This window comes from Saccopteryx bilineata, chromosome 1, assembly GCF_036850765.1.
Source record: "Saccopteryx bilineata isolate mSacBil1 chromosome 1, mSacBil1_pri_phased_curated, whole genome shotgun sequence".
Lineage (NCBI taxonomy): Eukaryota > Metazoa > Chordata > Mammalia > Chiroptera > Emballonuridae > Saccopteryx > Saccopteryx bilineata.
This window is the reverse complement of record NC_089490.1, coordinates 215,934,297-215,948,581: the sequence shown is the minus strand read 5'-3', so window position 1 is coordinate 215,948,581 and position 14,285 is coordinate 215,934,297. Positions and strand designations below refer to the sequence as shown.

At 38.2% G+C, this 14,285-nt stretch overlaps 1 protein-coding gene across 2 annotated transcripts in view; it reads left to right on the top strand.

The window, feature by feature from the left end:
* The window catches only part of LYST (lysosomal trafficking regulator), a 281,303-nt gene that overhangs the window by 154,366 nt on the left and 112,652 nt on the right, over positions 1-14,285 (top strand). For both annotated transcript variants that reach the window (XM_066235524.1, XM_066235534.1), the window contains one exon: positions 12,592-12,770. In XM_066235524.1, the coding sequence (XP_066091621.1) occupies positions 12,592-12,770 (179 nt within the window). The remainder of the gene's footprint in view (positions 1-12,591; positions 12,771-14,285) is intronic.

Below are 14,285 nucleotides of genomic sequence, written 5' to 3'. Positions count from 1 at the left end.
CTGGCGACTCTCACTCTCAGTGCGCGGGCCGCTGGGAACGTTAGTGGTGCTCGCTCTGCAACCTCTGCAACCGTACCGGGTGCACGCCAGCGGCTGCTTGCCACCGCTCCGGAGTGTGGGCGGTGCTCGCTCTGCAACCAGACCGGGCGCGCGCCCCCGGCTGCTCGCGGCTCCCGAGTGTGGGCTGACTCACCACAGGCGCACTCCCTCGCGGCTTGAATGAACGTCCCTGCGATAGCTTCCTCCACACCCTCGTCTCTCAGATTCAAGTGATAACAGTCCTTTCGCTTTCAGTTTGTGTGGAACTCCGGAATGCTCCGAGGATAAATTTTTCTGTTTCTAGTTGATAAATTTGTTGTGATTTAGGGGAGATCTGTCAGACGCGCTGCTCACGGCGCCATTTCCGTGACCAAGTTTAATTCAGTAGTATTTCATTGTATGTATGTACCACATCTTCTTTACTCAGTCCCTTGTTGATGGACACTTTGGTTGTTTCTATGTCTTGGCCACTGTGAATAATATTGTGATGAACATATGGGAGCATGTGTCTTTGTGTACCAATGTTTTCAAGTTTTTTGGGTAGATAACCCAGTAGGGGGATTGCTGGGTCATATGCTAATTGTATTCTTAATGTTTTGAGGTACCACCATACTGTCTTCCATAGTGGCTGTACCAGTTTACATTACCACCAGCAGTGCATGAGGGTTCCTTATTCTCCACAGCCTCTCCAACACTTATTACCTGTCTTGTTGATAATAGCTAATCTAACAGGTGTGAGGTGGTATCTCATTGTAACTTTGATTTGCATTTCTCTGATAGCTAGTTAAGATGAGCATCTTTTCATACATCTGGAGAAGTGTCTGTTCAGGTCCTCTCCTCATTTTTTAATTGGATTATTTGCTTGTTTGTTGTTGAGCTTTGTAAGTTCTTTATATATTTTTGATACAAACCCCTTGTCAGAGCTGTTTGTGAATATACACTGCTCACAAAAATTAGAGGATATTTCAAAATGAATATGAAGTGATTAAAAAAAGAAGCCTTTGGGTTTTTTTTTGGGTTTTTTTTATATATTTTTATTTTTTTACAGAGACAGAGAATCAGAGAGACAGGGACAGACAGATAGGAATGGAGAGATGAGAAGCATCAATCATTAGTTTTTCGTTGCACATTGTGACACCTTAGTTGTTCATTGATTGCTTTCTCATATGTGCCTTGACTGTGGGGCTACAGCAGACCGAGTAACCCCTTGCTCAAGCCAGCGACCTTGGGTCCAAGCTTGTGAGCTTTGCTCAAACCAGATGAGCCCGCGTTCGAGCTGGCGACCTCGGGGTCTTGAACCTGGGTCCTCTGCATCCCAGTCCGACGCTCTATCCACTGTGCCATCGCCTGGTCAGGCTGATTTTTTTATTAAACAAGAATATCAGAAAAGTGAATGACAAGTCAAAGAAAGTTGTCCAATTATGCAAATGAGATACAATTTTTTTTTTTTTTTGTATTTCTCTGAAGTTGGAAACCGGGAGGCAGACAGACTCCCGCATGTGCCCGACCGGGATCCACCCAGCATACCCACCAGGAGGCGATGCTCTGCCCATCTGGGACGTTGCTCTGTCACAACCAGAGCCACTCCATTGCCTGAGGCAGAGGCCACAGAGCCATCCTCAGCACCCGGGCCAACTTTGCTCCAATGGAGCCTTGGCTGCAGGAGGGGAAAAGAGAGACAGAGAGGAAGGAGAGGGGGAGGGGTGGAGAAGCAGATGGGCGCTTCTCCTGTGTACCCTGGCCGGGAATCGAACCCGGGACTCCTGCACGCCAGGCTGACGCTCTACCACTGAGCCAACCGGCCAGGGCCTCAACTTTTATTTCATTGGTGAAAATGCACTACACAAAAGCTGAAAGTACTGGAGTATCTGCACATTCCCTAATCTTGAAAGTGCACATCTTGCAACTTCCCAGCCCTTGTAATGCCCTTGATTTGCCCAAATGTGAAGCCTGGAGAGCCATAGGACGTCTTGAAGTTGGTCAAATACAGACAACAGTGGCAACAGCACTGGGACATCCCAAAGCATGATTAGCAGACTGTAGAATCACTTTCAGGAGGAGACGGGCACAGTATGAAGAAGATGAGGGCAAGGTCGCCCATCTGCCACAACAGTAAGAGGTAACCAAGGCGTGGCCAACAGTTTTTGCCCTCGGGCCAGATTAGAAAGAAAATGTTTTTCATGAGCCAGATGAAGTATTAAAATTAAAAAATGTTAAATACAAAAATGATTCATTTAAGTAAACAAAATTTTATTATGTAATTTGTTTATGAATAAACATGAGTGGGGAAAAAATTTTAATATACAATATTATTTTAATAAAAATATATTTTAATAAAAATATAATTACATACCGTATAAATATCCAAACTGTATCGCCATCAACCGAAACAATACTTAATTAATAGAATGAGCTTGAAGGAGTTATATCGCAAATAAAACAATTATTTCGTTTTACAAACAATCTGGACACGCTTTCAGTTATCAACTGCAGCTACTGTCTATGCTACAATGCCACTTGATTCAGCACACCTGACCACAAAAATAACGAATTGTTTGACCTTGGGTGCGCACTGGCAAACTTCGCCTAAAAGAATGTGGGTTTCACATCGCCACTGCTAAATGTCAAACAGTTCATATCGAGTACAGATAAGTACAAAAATTGTAAATCTTTATAATGGGATTTTTTTTTAAATAAAAAAGTATTGTGAATCCATTTGACTGATTATTGGAAGTTAACCCTAGACTATTCACACGTGGAATTCTTTTCCGCGTATCACTATCTTCTAAATATCTCAATTTTCAGTAATCAAAGATGCTTCCGCTTCTGAGTAGCTGAGATTTTACAGTAGCGGAGAATATTAAAAATTTAATTGCGGGCCACATAAACTCATTACATGGGCCGGATATGGTCTGCGGACCGTATGTTGGCCATGCCTGAGATAACTGCTATTTGACTTTATTGGCAAGAAGAAACAGGCGCAGCAATGCAACAGAGCTGTGGGGACAGTTTCTTTCTGCCACTAGATGATGGATATGCACCCAGACCATACAAAATCATGTTGGACTGCATGCCCAGCGACCAATGGTGTGCATTCTGTTAACCTGCTGAACACCATAGCACCCATAAAAGTAGGGCTGATGAACATTGTCATTGGACGCATGATGAGTGGTCAACTGTCCTCTTCTCTGATGAGGTTCAGTCTGCAGCCTGACAGTCATCATGTCCTGATCTGGCATGAACAAGGAATATGGGAGAATTCACATTTCATGCAAGAAAGGGACTCCTTCGGTGGTAGTGGAATCATGGTGTGGGCTGGCATCAGCACTGGTGGTCTTACCGACCTCCACGTCATCAGAAGTGGATCGTTGACTGCTGTCAGATATTGAGATGAGGTCCTGCACCCTGTAGTGGAACCCTATGCCAGAGCAGTTGGAAACAACTTTCTTTTCATGGACAGTAATACAAGGCCCCACAATGCACATCTCTTTAATAACATGCTTCAGGAGGCAGGAATTGAAAACATGATCTGACCTTCACATCCTCCAGATCTGAATACCATTGAACATGCTTGAGATGCACTGGGAAGACTTCTGGCAAACTGTCCAATACCTCCCATAACACTTCTTGAGCTGGAAGTTACCCTGGAGCAAGAGTGGCAGAGGATCCCACAAGAACTGCTGGACAATCTGATCCTGTCCATGCCCCATCGCTGTCAGTGTTTTGGCAGTCTTGCATGACCATATACCCTACTGATCTGAATGGGTGGCACTCTCATCCAGCTTGACATTCTTCTGTTCACCCCGACCAATATGTCTCTCATGCTACTCAATCACGATAATTGAGTTTGCACCTCATTTACATAATAGAACAACTTTCTTTGACTTGTCGTTTGCTTTTCTGATGTTCTTGTTTAATAAAAAAAAATCAAATGCTTTTTTTATCACTTCATATTAATATTGAAATACCCTAATTTTTGTGAGCAGTGTATATAATCTCCCATTTGGTTGGCTGCCTTTTTGTTTTGTTGTCAGTTTCTTTTGCTTTGCAAAAACTTTTTAATTTGATGTGGTCCCATTAATTTATTTTTGCCTTTACTTTCCTTGACTTTGGGGTAAAATTCATAAAATGTTCTCTACAGCCAAAGTTTGTAAGTTTAGTACCTATGTTTCTTTTATGTATTGATAATTTGTTGTTTCAGATCTTATATTTAAGTCTTTGATTTATTTTGAATTAATTTTTGTGCAGGGCGACAGACCATAAGTTAAGTTTCATTCTTTTGCTTATGGCTTTCCAGTTTTCCAACACTATTTATTGAAGAGGCTTTCTTTTCTCTGTTGTGTGTTTTTGGCTACTTTGTCAAAGATCATTTGTCCATATATATGTGGTTTTATTTTGGGCTCTTGATTCTGTTCCATTGATCTATCATTTTTCTTCTGGTACCGTGCTGTTTTGATTATAGTGGTTCTGTAGTATAATTTGAAGTCAAATACTGTAGTGTGATACCCGGGCTCCATTCTTTTTTCTCGGGATTGCTTTGGCTATTTGATGTCTTTTATGGTTCCATACAAATCTGGTGATTTTGTTGTTGTTGTTGTATTTCTTTAAAAAAGTGACATTGGGATTTTAATGGGAATTGCATTAAATTTGTATATTGCTTTGGGTAATATGGCCATTTTAACTATGTTGATGCTTCTGATTCATGAATATGGAATACTTTTCCAGTTCTTTATGTCTTTTTCAGTTTCTTTTCTCTTTCTTCCTTTTTTTCTCTCTCTCTCTCTCTCTTTTTTTTTTTTAGCAAGAGAGATGAGAAGCATCAGCTCATAGTTGTGTCACTTCAGTTGTTCATTGATTGCTTCTCATATGCGCCATGACCAGCAGGCTCCAGTCTGGGCAGTGACCACTTGTTCAAGCCAGTGACTTTGGGCTCAAGCCAGCAACCATGGAGTCATGGACCATGTGATTCCACATGCAAGCTGGGAAGCCTGTGCGCAAGCTGGTGAGCCTGGGCTCACGCTGGCAATCTCTGGGTTTTGAACCAGTGTCTCAGGTTTATATTCTATCTGTTTACTGCACCACCACCTGGTCATTCTTTTAATAATGCTTTGTAGTTTTCATTATATAGGTTCTTCACATACTTTAAGTTTATTCCTAAGTATATTTTTGTTGTTGTTGCAATTGTAAAGGAATTGTTTTTTCCAATTTATTTTCTGAAGTTTTGTTATTGGCATATAGGAAAGCAGTAGACTTTTGTATATTGATTTTGTATCATGCAACTTTATTGTATTTCTTTATTGTTTCTAATAGTTTTTCGTTGGAGTCTTTGATATCTTCTATTTGAAAAAGCATGTCATCTGCAAAAAGTGATACCTTTACATCTTCTTTTCTAGTGTGGATGCCTTTTATTTCTTTCTCTTGCCCACTTGCTCTGACTAGGACTTCCCATACTATGTTGACTAACAGTAGGAGGAGTAAGCACCCTTGTCTTGTTTTTGATTTTAGAGGAAAAGTTTTCAGTTTTTCACCATTTAATATGATATTGGCTGATGTATATATGGCCTTTATTTTGTTGAGGTAATTTTCTTCTATACCCATTTTATTGAGTAAATTTTAAACATAAGTGAATGTTGTATCTTATCAAATGCCTTTTCTGCATCTATTGATAGGATCAGATGATTTTTCTCCTTTATTTTGTTGATGCAGTGTATTACATTGATTGATTTGCATATGCTGAATCATCCTTGTGCTCCTGGAATGAATCTCACTTGGTTGTGATGTATTATTTTTTTTAATGCATTGTTATATTCAATTTGCTAGTATTTTGTTTAGGATTTTCATATCTGTATTTATTAGAGAAACTGCTCTGCAGTTTTTTTGTGTTGTCCTTGCCAGGTTTTAATATCAGGGTTATAGGTTATGGGGTTTTTATTTTAATGAGGTGACATTAATAAATCAGGGTACATATGTTCAAAGAAAACATCTCCAGGTTATCTTGTTGATATCAGGGTTATGTTGGCCTCAAAATATGTTAGGGAGTATTGCTTCTTCTTCTGTTTTTTGGAAGACTTTGAGAAGGATAAATACCAAATTTTCATTGAATATTTGGTAGAATTCACCTGTTAGCCACCTGGTCCTGGACTTTTATTTTTGGGGAGGTTTTTAATAGTTGCTTCTGTTCCCTCCTTGCTTATAGGTCTATTTATGTTTATACTTCTTCATGACTCATTCCAGGAAGATTTTATAGTTCTAGGAACTTTCCCTTTCTTCTAGATTGTTGAATTTGGGGGCATATAGTCAATCTTCCATAGTGTCCTCGTATGATTTTTTGTATGTCTGTGATGTTTGTGGTGATTTCTTCTCTTTCATTTTGGATTTTTATTTATATGAGTCATTTCGCTTTTTTCCTTAGTGAGTCTAGTCAGGGGTCTATCAATTTTATAGATATTGTCAAAGAACCAGCTCTTTGTTGTATTAATTTTTTCTATATATTTTTTGTTCTCTATTTCATTTAGTTCTGCTCTAATTTTTACTATTTTCTTTCTTCTGCTGACTTTGGGGTTGCCTTTGTTTTTCCTTTTCTAGTTCTTTAAGATGTGATATTAGGTTGTTTACTGGGATCTGTCTTGTTTCTTGATATAGCCTGTAATGATATAAGCTTCAATATGTCATGTTGTCATTCTCATTTGTCTGTATATGTCTTTTGATCTCTGCTTTTGTGTCTTCTTTGACCCAGTCATTTTTTAGAAGTATGTTGTTTAATCTCCACATTTTTGTGGGCTTCTTAACTTCATTTGTGCAGTTGAACTCTAATTTCAGAGCCTTATGGTCAGAGAATATGCTTGATATAATTTCAGTTGTCTTGAATTTGTTACGGTTGGTTTTGTGGCTCAACATATTGTCTATCCTTGAGAAAGTTCCGTGCACACTGGAAAAGATGGTATAATCTGATACTCTGTGATGAAGTGTTACATAAACATCTATTATGTCCTTTCGGTCTAGTGTGTTGTTTAAGTCCTATATTTCTTTTTTTTTTTTTAATTTTATTTTTTTAATGGGGCGACATCAATAAATCAGGATACATATATTCAAAGATAACAAGTCCAGGTTATCTTGTCTTTCAATTATGTTGCATACCCATCACCCAAACTCAGATTGTCCTCTGTCACCTTCTATCTAGTTTTCTTTCTGCCCCTCCCCCTAAGTCCTATATTTCTTTATTGATTTTTTGTTTGGATGATCTATCTAAAGCTGTCAACGGTGAGTTGAGATCTCCAACTATGATTGTGTTTTGTCTATTTCTTTTTTTTGTTCTCTTAGTAGGTGTCATATATTTGGTGCTCTGGTTCATTGCATATGTATTAAGAAGTGTGATGTATTCTTGATATATTCTTTACCATTATGAAACATTCATCTTTGTCTCTTGTTATCTTTGTTGTCTTGAAATCAATATTGTCAGATATGAGTGTGGCTACACTTGCTTTTCTCTGGGTATTATTTGCTTGGAGAATCATTTTCCAACCTTTTACTTTGAGTCTACTTTTGTTCCTGCAGCTTAGATGTGTCTCCTGAAGGCAGCATATGGTTGGGTTTTGTTTCTTGATCCAGTGTTACTCTATGCCTCTTTAGTGGTGAGTTCAGACATTTACATTTAGGGTAACTATTGACGCTTTAGGATTTCCCATAGCCAATTAATGTTTTTTCTTTCTTTCTTTCTTTCTTTTTTTATTTCTTTCTTTCTTTCTTTTTTTTTTCTTTCAGAGACAGAGAGAGAGGGATAGATAGGGACAGACAGACAGGAACAGAGAGAGATGAGAAGCATCAATCATTAGTTTTTCATTGCAACACCTTAGTTGTTCATTGATTGCTTTCTCATATGTGCCTTGACCATGGGGCTATAGCAGACCGAGTAACCCCTTGCTCAAGCCAGCGACCTTGGGTCCAAGCTGGTGAGCTTTTGCTCAAACCAGATGATCCCGCACTCAAGCTGGCGACCTCGGGGTCTCGAACCTGGGTCCTCCGCATCCCAGTTCGACGCTCTATCCACTGCGCCACAGCCTGTTCAGGCTATGTTTTATTTTCTGATAGCTCTGTGACTCCTTTGGTGTTTTTCCTTTGTGTTTCTGTCAGTTGTTTTTGTTTGGTGATATTATATGCTTCTTTTTTCTATTTCCTTTCTTTTTAAGCTATGTAGTTCAGTTGTGGGGGGGTTTTATGGGTGGTTACCATTAGGTTATTAAGAGAAAAATTGTCATATGTATGATAGTCTTTTTTCTCATGTGTGCTTTTGCACTCCATCCTCCTTTACTTCTTCAGACTTTTATCCTCTCCCCTTTTATATTTTAGTTATCACAGATTATCCTTGTTTTTATTGTAACTTTGTTGAAGCTTTTACTTGTAGTTTTGTGTTGTTTTTTGTATCTGGTAGATAGAATAACCCCCTTGAGTATTTCCTGCAGTGGGGGGTTTCTGAAGGTAAATTCTCTGTTTTTGTGTGTCTGGAAAAGTTTTTATTTCTCCTCAATATTTGAAGAATAACTTTGATGGGTATACTATTCTTGGATGGTAATTTCTCTTTTTCAGTACTTTGAATGTTTGTGTCCCTTTCTCTGGTTTGTCGAGTTTCTGCTAAGAAGTCTTATGGTAATCTTAAGGGCTTTCCTTTGTATGTTATGTTCTTGTTCTTAGCTGTCTTGAGGATTCTTTCTTTGTCATTTATTTTTGACGGTTTTATTACAATGTGCCTTGGAGAAGCCCTGTTTGGGTTGAGGTAACTACATATTCTGTTTGTTTCTTGAATTCAGTTATCTAACTCTTTCCATAGGCTTGGGGATTTATCATCAATTATTTGTTTGAATAAGCTCTCCATTCCTTCTCCCTCTCTTCTTCCGATATACCCATTATTCTTATATTGCTCTTTCTGATGGAGTCATACAATTCTCATATGGCTCTCTAATTTTTTTAAATTCTTCAGTCTGTTTCTTTTTTCCTCTGTATCATCTCTATTTGCCTGTCTTTGATGTCACTGATTCCTCTATCGGACCTGTTCTATTAACTAAACTAGTTAGCTCATGAGTTCTCCAGCTTTGTTTTCAAAATTTCAGTCTCCTTGGTGAGGTACTCATTTTGTTTTCTGAGCTTATTAAGTTGTCTATCAGTGTTTACTCACATCTTGTTGAGTATTCTCAGAACTTCAATTTTGAATTCTCTATTCTTTAACTCCAAGGTTTTCATGTGATTGAGACTGCTTTCTGGAGATTTTTCATTTTCTTTCTGAACTATGTCTCTTTCTTGGATAGCCATGGTATTAATTTTATCTGCCTTGATGGCATTTGTGAGTGGTATTGTTAAGACATCAAGAAAAGGCCCTGGCCAGTTGGGTCAGTGGATAGAGCATCAGTCTGGAGTGCAGATCATCCCTGGTTTGATCCCTGGTCAGGAACACATGAGAAGCCACCATCTGTTTATCTTCCCCTTCCTTTTCCCCTTCTTTTTCTCTTCCCCTCTCGCAGCCAGTGGCTTGGTTAGTCCAAGTGTCAGCCTCAGGTGCTGAAGATAGCTTGGTTGATTGGAACATCAGCCCTAGATGAGGGTTTCCAGGTGGATCCTGGTTGGGGAGCATGTGGGAGTCTGTCTATCTCCCCTCTTTTCAGTTAAAAAAATACATCAAGCAGAAAACATCAAAAATAAAAATAAAGATAAAATAAAAATGAAAAAGAAAAAACAATGAACAACCATCCAAAAACAATAATCAAAAACAAAAAGACCAACAAAAATAACAACAACAACAAAAAAAAAAAAAAAACTAGAGAAAAACCAATTATTAGAAGAAAGAAATTTTCCTTCCCAAATCTAAGCAAACAGGAAAGGAGGACTTCCAAGAAGTTTTTTCTTTTTTTTCCCAGTAAATGGCACTGGATTACAAGTTTTAACTATGTAAAATCCTAGGCTGACCTTCGCCAAGGAGCTGCTGTCACAATGATGGAGGTGGGACTGTAGTCATGATGATGAGTGGGGCCTGCTGTGAGGTTTATGGCTTTAGCAATAGTGAACTCGGGCCTCTGGGTGCTCCTTCCTGCATCTCAACAGACCAGGAAACCAGTCACAGAGCACTTCTGTTCTTCTGAGGAAAGAATGGCCCTATAGAACTAGCTGTGGGCTATGTCTCTGCTATTCTCTATACTCTGCAAAGGGAGAAAGGTGGGATCTGGGAGGCTGAGGGCTGTACTTTGTATTTTTGTGTCTCTGAGTGAAGACTGCCAGTAAACCATGGGACACTGGCAATGACCCCATGCTCTGCCGCCTCTTTGCTTCAGTTCCATATCTCCAGATTCTCCCCAGTCTCTCTGCTCCTTCAGGCCGAAGAACCAGACTTTTTAGGTTTCTTCCTTCTCCAGAGCCCCAGCAGATGAAAGCCCTGACAGCCTGGGCATCTCCCCTCTCCAGAGCCTGAACACAAGTGCTTCTTATCTCTCCTTACCTTCCCACCTTTAGTCGATTCAATGTGTGGATCTTTCAGCCAAGCCTGTAAGCCCAGCTGGAGTTTCTTCATTTTGTATAGCTGTTCAATTTATTGAAATTTCAAGGGGAATAATCAAGGGTATCTCTCATGCAACCATTACTCTGACATCATTAATCCCAGATTGACTTTTTTACTTTTCTATGGGATATAGTAGTCCCTCCTTATCCGCAGGACATATGATCCAAGAAATCCCCTCCCATGGATGCCTGAAACCATGGATAGTAATGAACCCTGATATACACTATGTTTTCTCCTTTGCATTCACATCTTTTCGCTTAAAGGAAGTACTTTTCATCTCTTTGGCATAGCCCAGTTGTTAGCATCACTACTCTTCATCTTTGGGGCCTTTACTAAGTAAGGGTGACTTGGACACATGTACTATGATACCATGACACTCAATCTGGTAAGCAAGATGGCTGCTAACTAACTAACAGGCGGGGAGTGTCTATAGCATGGATACACTGGACAAAGGGATGATTCATGTCCCTGGTGGGACAGTGGGAGATTTCAGCACACTACTCAGAATGGCATGCAATTTAAAACTTATGAATTGTTTATTTCTGGAATTTTCCATTTAATATTTTCAAACCTCAGTTGACCATGGGTAACTGAAACTGTGGAAAGTGAAACCACAGATTCAACATGTAGTTGTTGAGAAGTACTACAGATATCTCATGTACCCTTTACTCAGTTTCCCCCAATAAATCATGAAAAACCCTACCTACATTGCTGCCACAATGTTGACATTGATAGAGTCAAGAAACAGGGCATTTCCATCACCACAAGGCTCCCTTATGTAGACAATAGTCCATACCCACTTTCTTCCCCCCTCACCCCTTCCATAGTCTCTGGCAACCTCTAATCTGTTTTCTACCCTGTATTTTCCTCATTTCAGAAATGTTATATAAATGGAATAAGACAGAATGTAGCCTTAGCTGTTTTCACTAAGCTAATTTTCTAGAGACTTAGCCTGGTTGTTACATTTTTTGTTTTTGCTGAGTACTGTTCTGAAATATGGATGTAGCACAGTTTGTTTAACCATGCACCTGTTGAAAAACCATCTGGGTTGTTTCCCGTTTGGGGCTTTTACAAATAAAGCTGCTGTAGCACTTACATGTAGCTTTCTGTGTGAACATAAGTCTTCGTATTCTTGGGATAAACGCCCAGGAGTGCTGTTGTTGAGTTGTGTGGTAGTGTGTGTTTTCTTCTTGTTAAGTTGGCAAATTTTTCCAGAGTGACTGGATAATTTTATATTCCTATCAACAATGTATGAGTGGTCTGGTTTTTTTCCACATCCTTACAAGTATTTCATATTGTCACTGTCTTTAATTTTAGCTATACTGATACATATAATGATATCACATTGTGGCTTCAAGTTGCATTTATGTAGTGGCTAATGATTGATATTTTTATATATAAAATGTAATATCTAGAGCAACCACTAAAAAGCTATGCAAAGGAATACACTCAAAAGCACTACAGATAAGTCAAAGTGGGATTCTAAAAAATGTTCAAATAAGCCCAAGAAGGCAGGCAAAAGAAAACAATAATTGTTAATGACTAGTAAAACAGTACACCCAGGATATTTTTTAAACTTTCCTAATTTATATTTGGAGCAACTGGCCCTCAGGCTGAACTCCAAAATGGAATGATTTTTATCACATGCACATTTACTGAGCTACCACAGGAGAGAAACAGATCTACATGTTCCTCTCATGTAACCATCACAAGGTCTTTGTGTTTGATTCGTACAAGAATCTCATGGGTTTAATAATTTTGCAGTTTAGTTCACCTTCATTAGTAAAACAAGTCTTTAATTCAGAATTGCATAGCTCATATATGTTTAAATTTCTACACTATTTTAAGTGAGATCCCTTTCTGTAGTATATTCTACAATTTATACACCTACTACACATTTATATTGTGACAGCTGAATTAGTAATTACATAGAATATTTTACTAGCATTATTACTTTTGTAATGGCTCAGTATCAGTGATTTGACTAATTTTTAATTCTTTTTTTAATTCAGAGTTTAATCCAGACATTGCTGACATTTTAAGTACTCCAGAAAATACCACTCAAAGCAGGACCTCAGTTTCTCAGACTGAAGTTTCTGAAGAAAATGTTCATCATGAACAGGTTTCCATTTTCAATTCATTTCAGAAAGAAATACTCACGTACCTGGTAGAAGGATTCAAAGTAACTATTGTAAGTAAATTAATTAAATGGGGAATAATTATTTATACAAAAAGGAGTAGAGGTTTTATGTCTATATTTTATGTTTTCAAAATTGTACTTCTACTCTTTCATAGAGTTTTCTGAAACTCAGACATCTTGAATTTTTAATACTGGAGTTATATTTGCTGAGCCACCCTTTCTAAAAGGACATACTTTTGCAGCACTGGTTTTTAAGTCTGTGACCTGAAAGCCATTTTCTAATATTGTGGTTTAGTAAGAGCAGCATTAGAAAAAAGTCAGGCTATAAGTTCTATTAGTTTAAATTAATAATCTGTTTTTAAAGTATTTGTACCTACTTACTCTTAAATGATTATTATTATAAATGATTCTGAAGTTTAGATCTTCACTTAAACGCATCCAACTCCTTTAAAATTATGTGGAGAATATGCGCAAGTGTCAGGCTCCATTTATCATTAACTCACTTGGGTTTCTGTAAGTCACTTACAGTTGACCATTGGGAACAAATCGGTCAGTACTCTCCATAGTTACCAAAGGCCAATATGATTCCAACAGAACTCATAAATCATGGCTCTGCCAGTCTCTAAATATAAACCAGATTTTGGTTTCTGAAGGTTTCACTTAGAACTGAGTCATTCAATTCACACAGGACCCTCAGGACTAGGAGTAATTGGAGAGCTATTTCCAGAACTCAAAGTAAACTTTAAAATGTACTGATACCAGTTTTAAAACAGATGTAGTAGATCTGATCAGGACTGGGTTAGCCTTAATGGAACCACGTGACATGGCATCAGATAAATTGGTTATTTGGGAATACAAGTGGTCACTTTATATGCAGTTCTTACTTTTGACTATTGACTCAATATTTTAGTACTAACACAAGTCTTTGTTATGAATTCTTTCTTTTTAGTATTGCAAAATCAGTGTGACCTTATCTACCATTGCTCTTTGATTATTTTTTCCCCAATTTAAAATTTTCAAGCCCTAGGTAACTTTTTAAGTGGTTTAGGACTTTATCTTCTTCATCCATCTCTGTGGTAAATATAAAATTTGCTGTTTTAACCATTTCTAAGGGTACAATTCAGTGGTGTTAAATACATTCATACTGTTGTGTAGCCCTCTCCACTATCCATCTTCAGAACCATTTCATCATCCCAAACTGAAACTCTCCTGATTAAACACTAACTCCCATTACCTCCTCCCCAGCCCCTGTAACCACTATTCTATTTTCTGTCTCTATGAATTTGACTTTTTAGGTACTTCATAAAAGCTGCTATGATAGTGTTTCATGCAACATTTGCCCTTTTATGTGTTGCTTATTTCACTTAGCATAATGTTTTCTAGTTCATCCATATTGACATGTGTGTCAGTGCTTCATTCCTTTTTAAGGCTGAGTAACATTCCATTCTATGTATAGACAACATTTTGTCTATCTGTTCATCTGTCAGTGCATGTTTGGGTTGTTTCTACCTTTTGGCTATTTTGAACGAAGGTATATAACCATCTCTTAAATACCATTTGTATGGA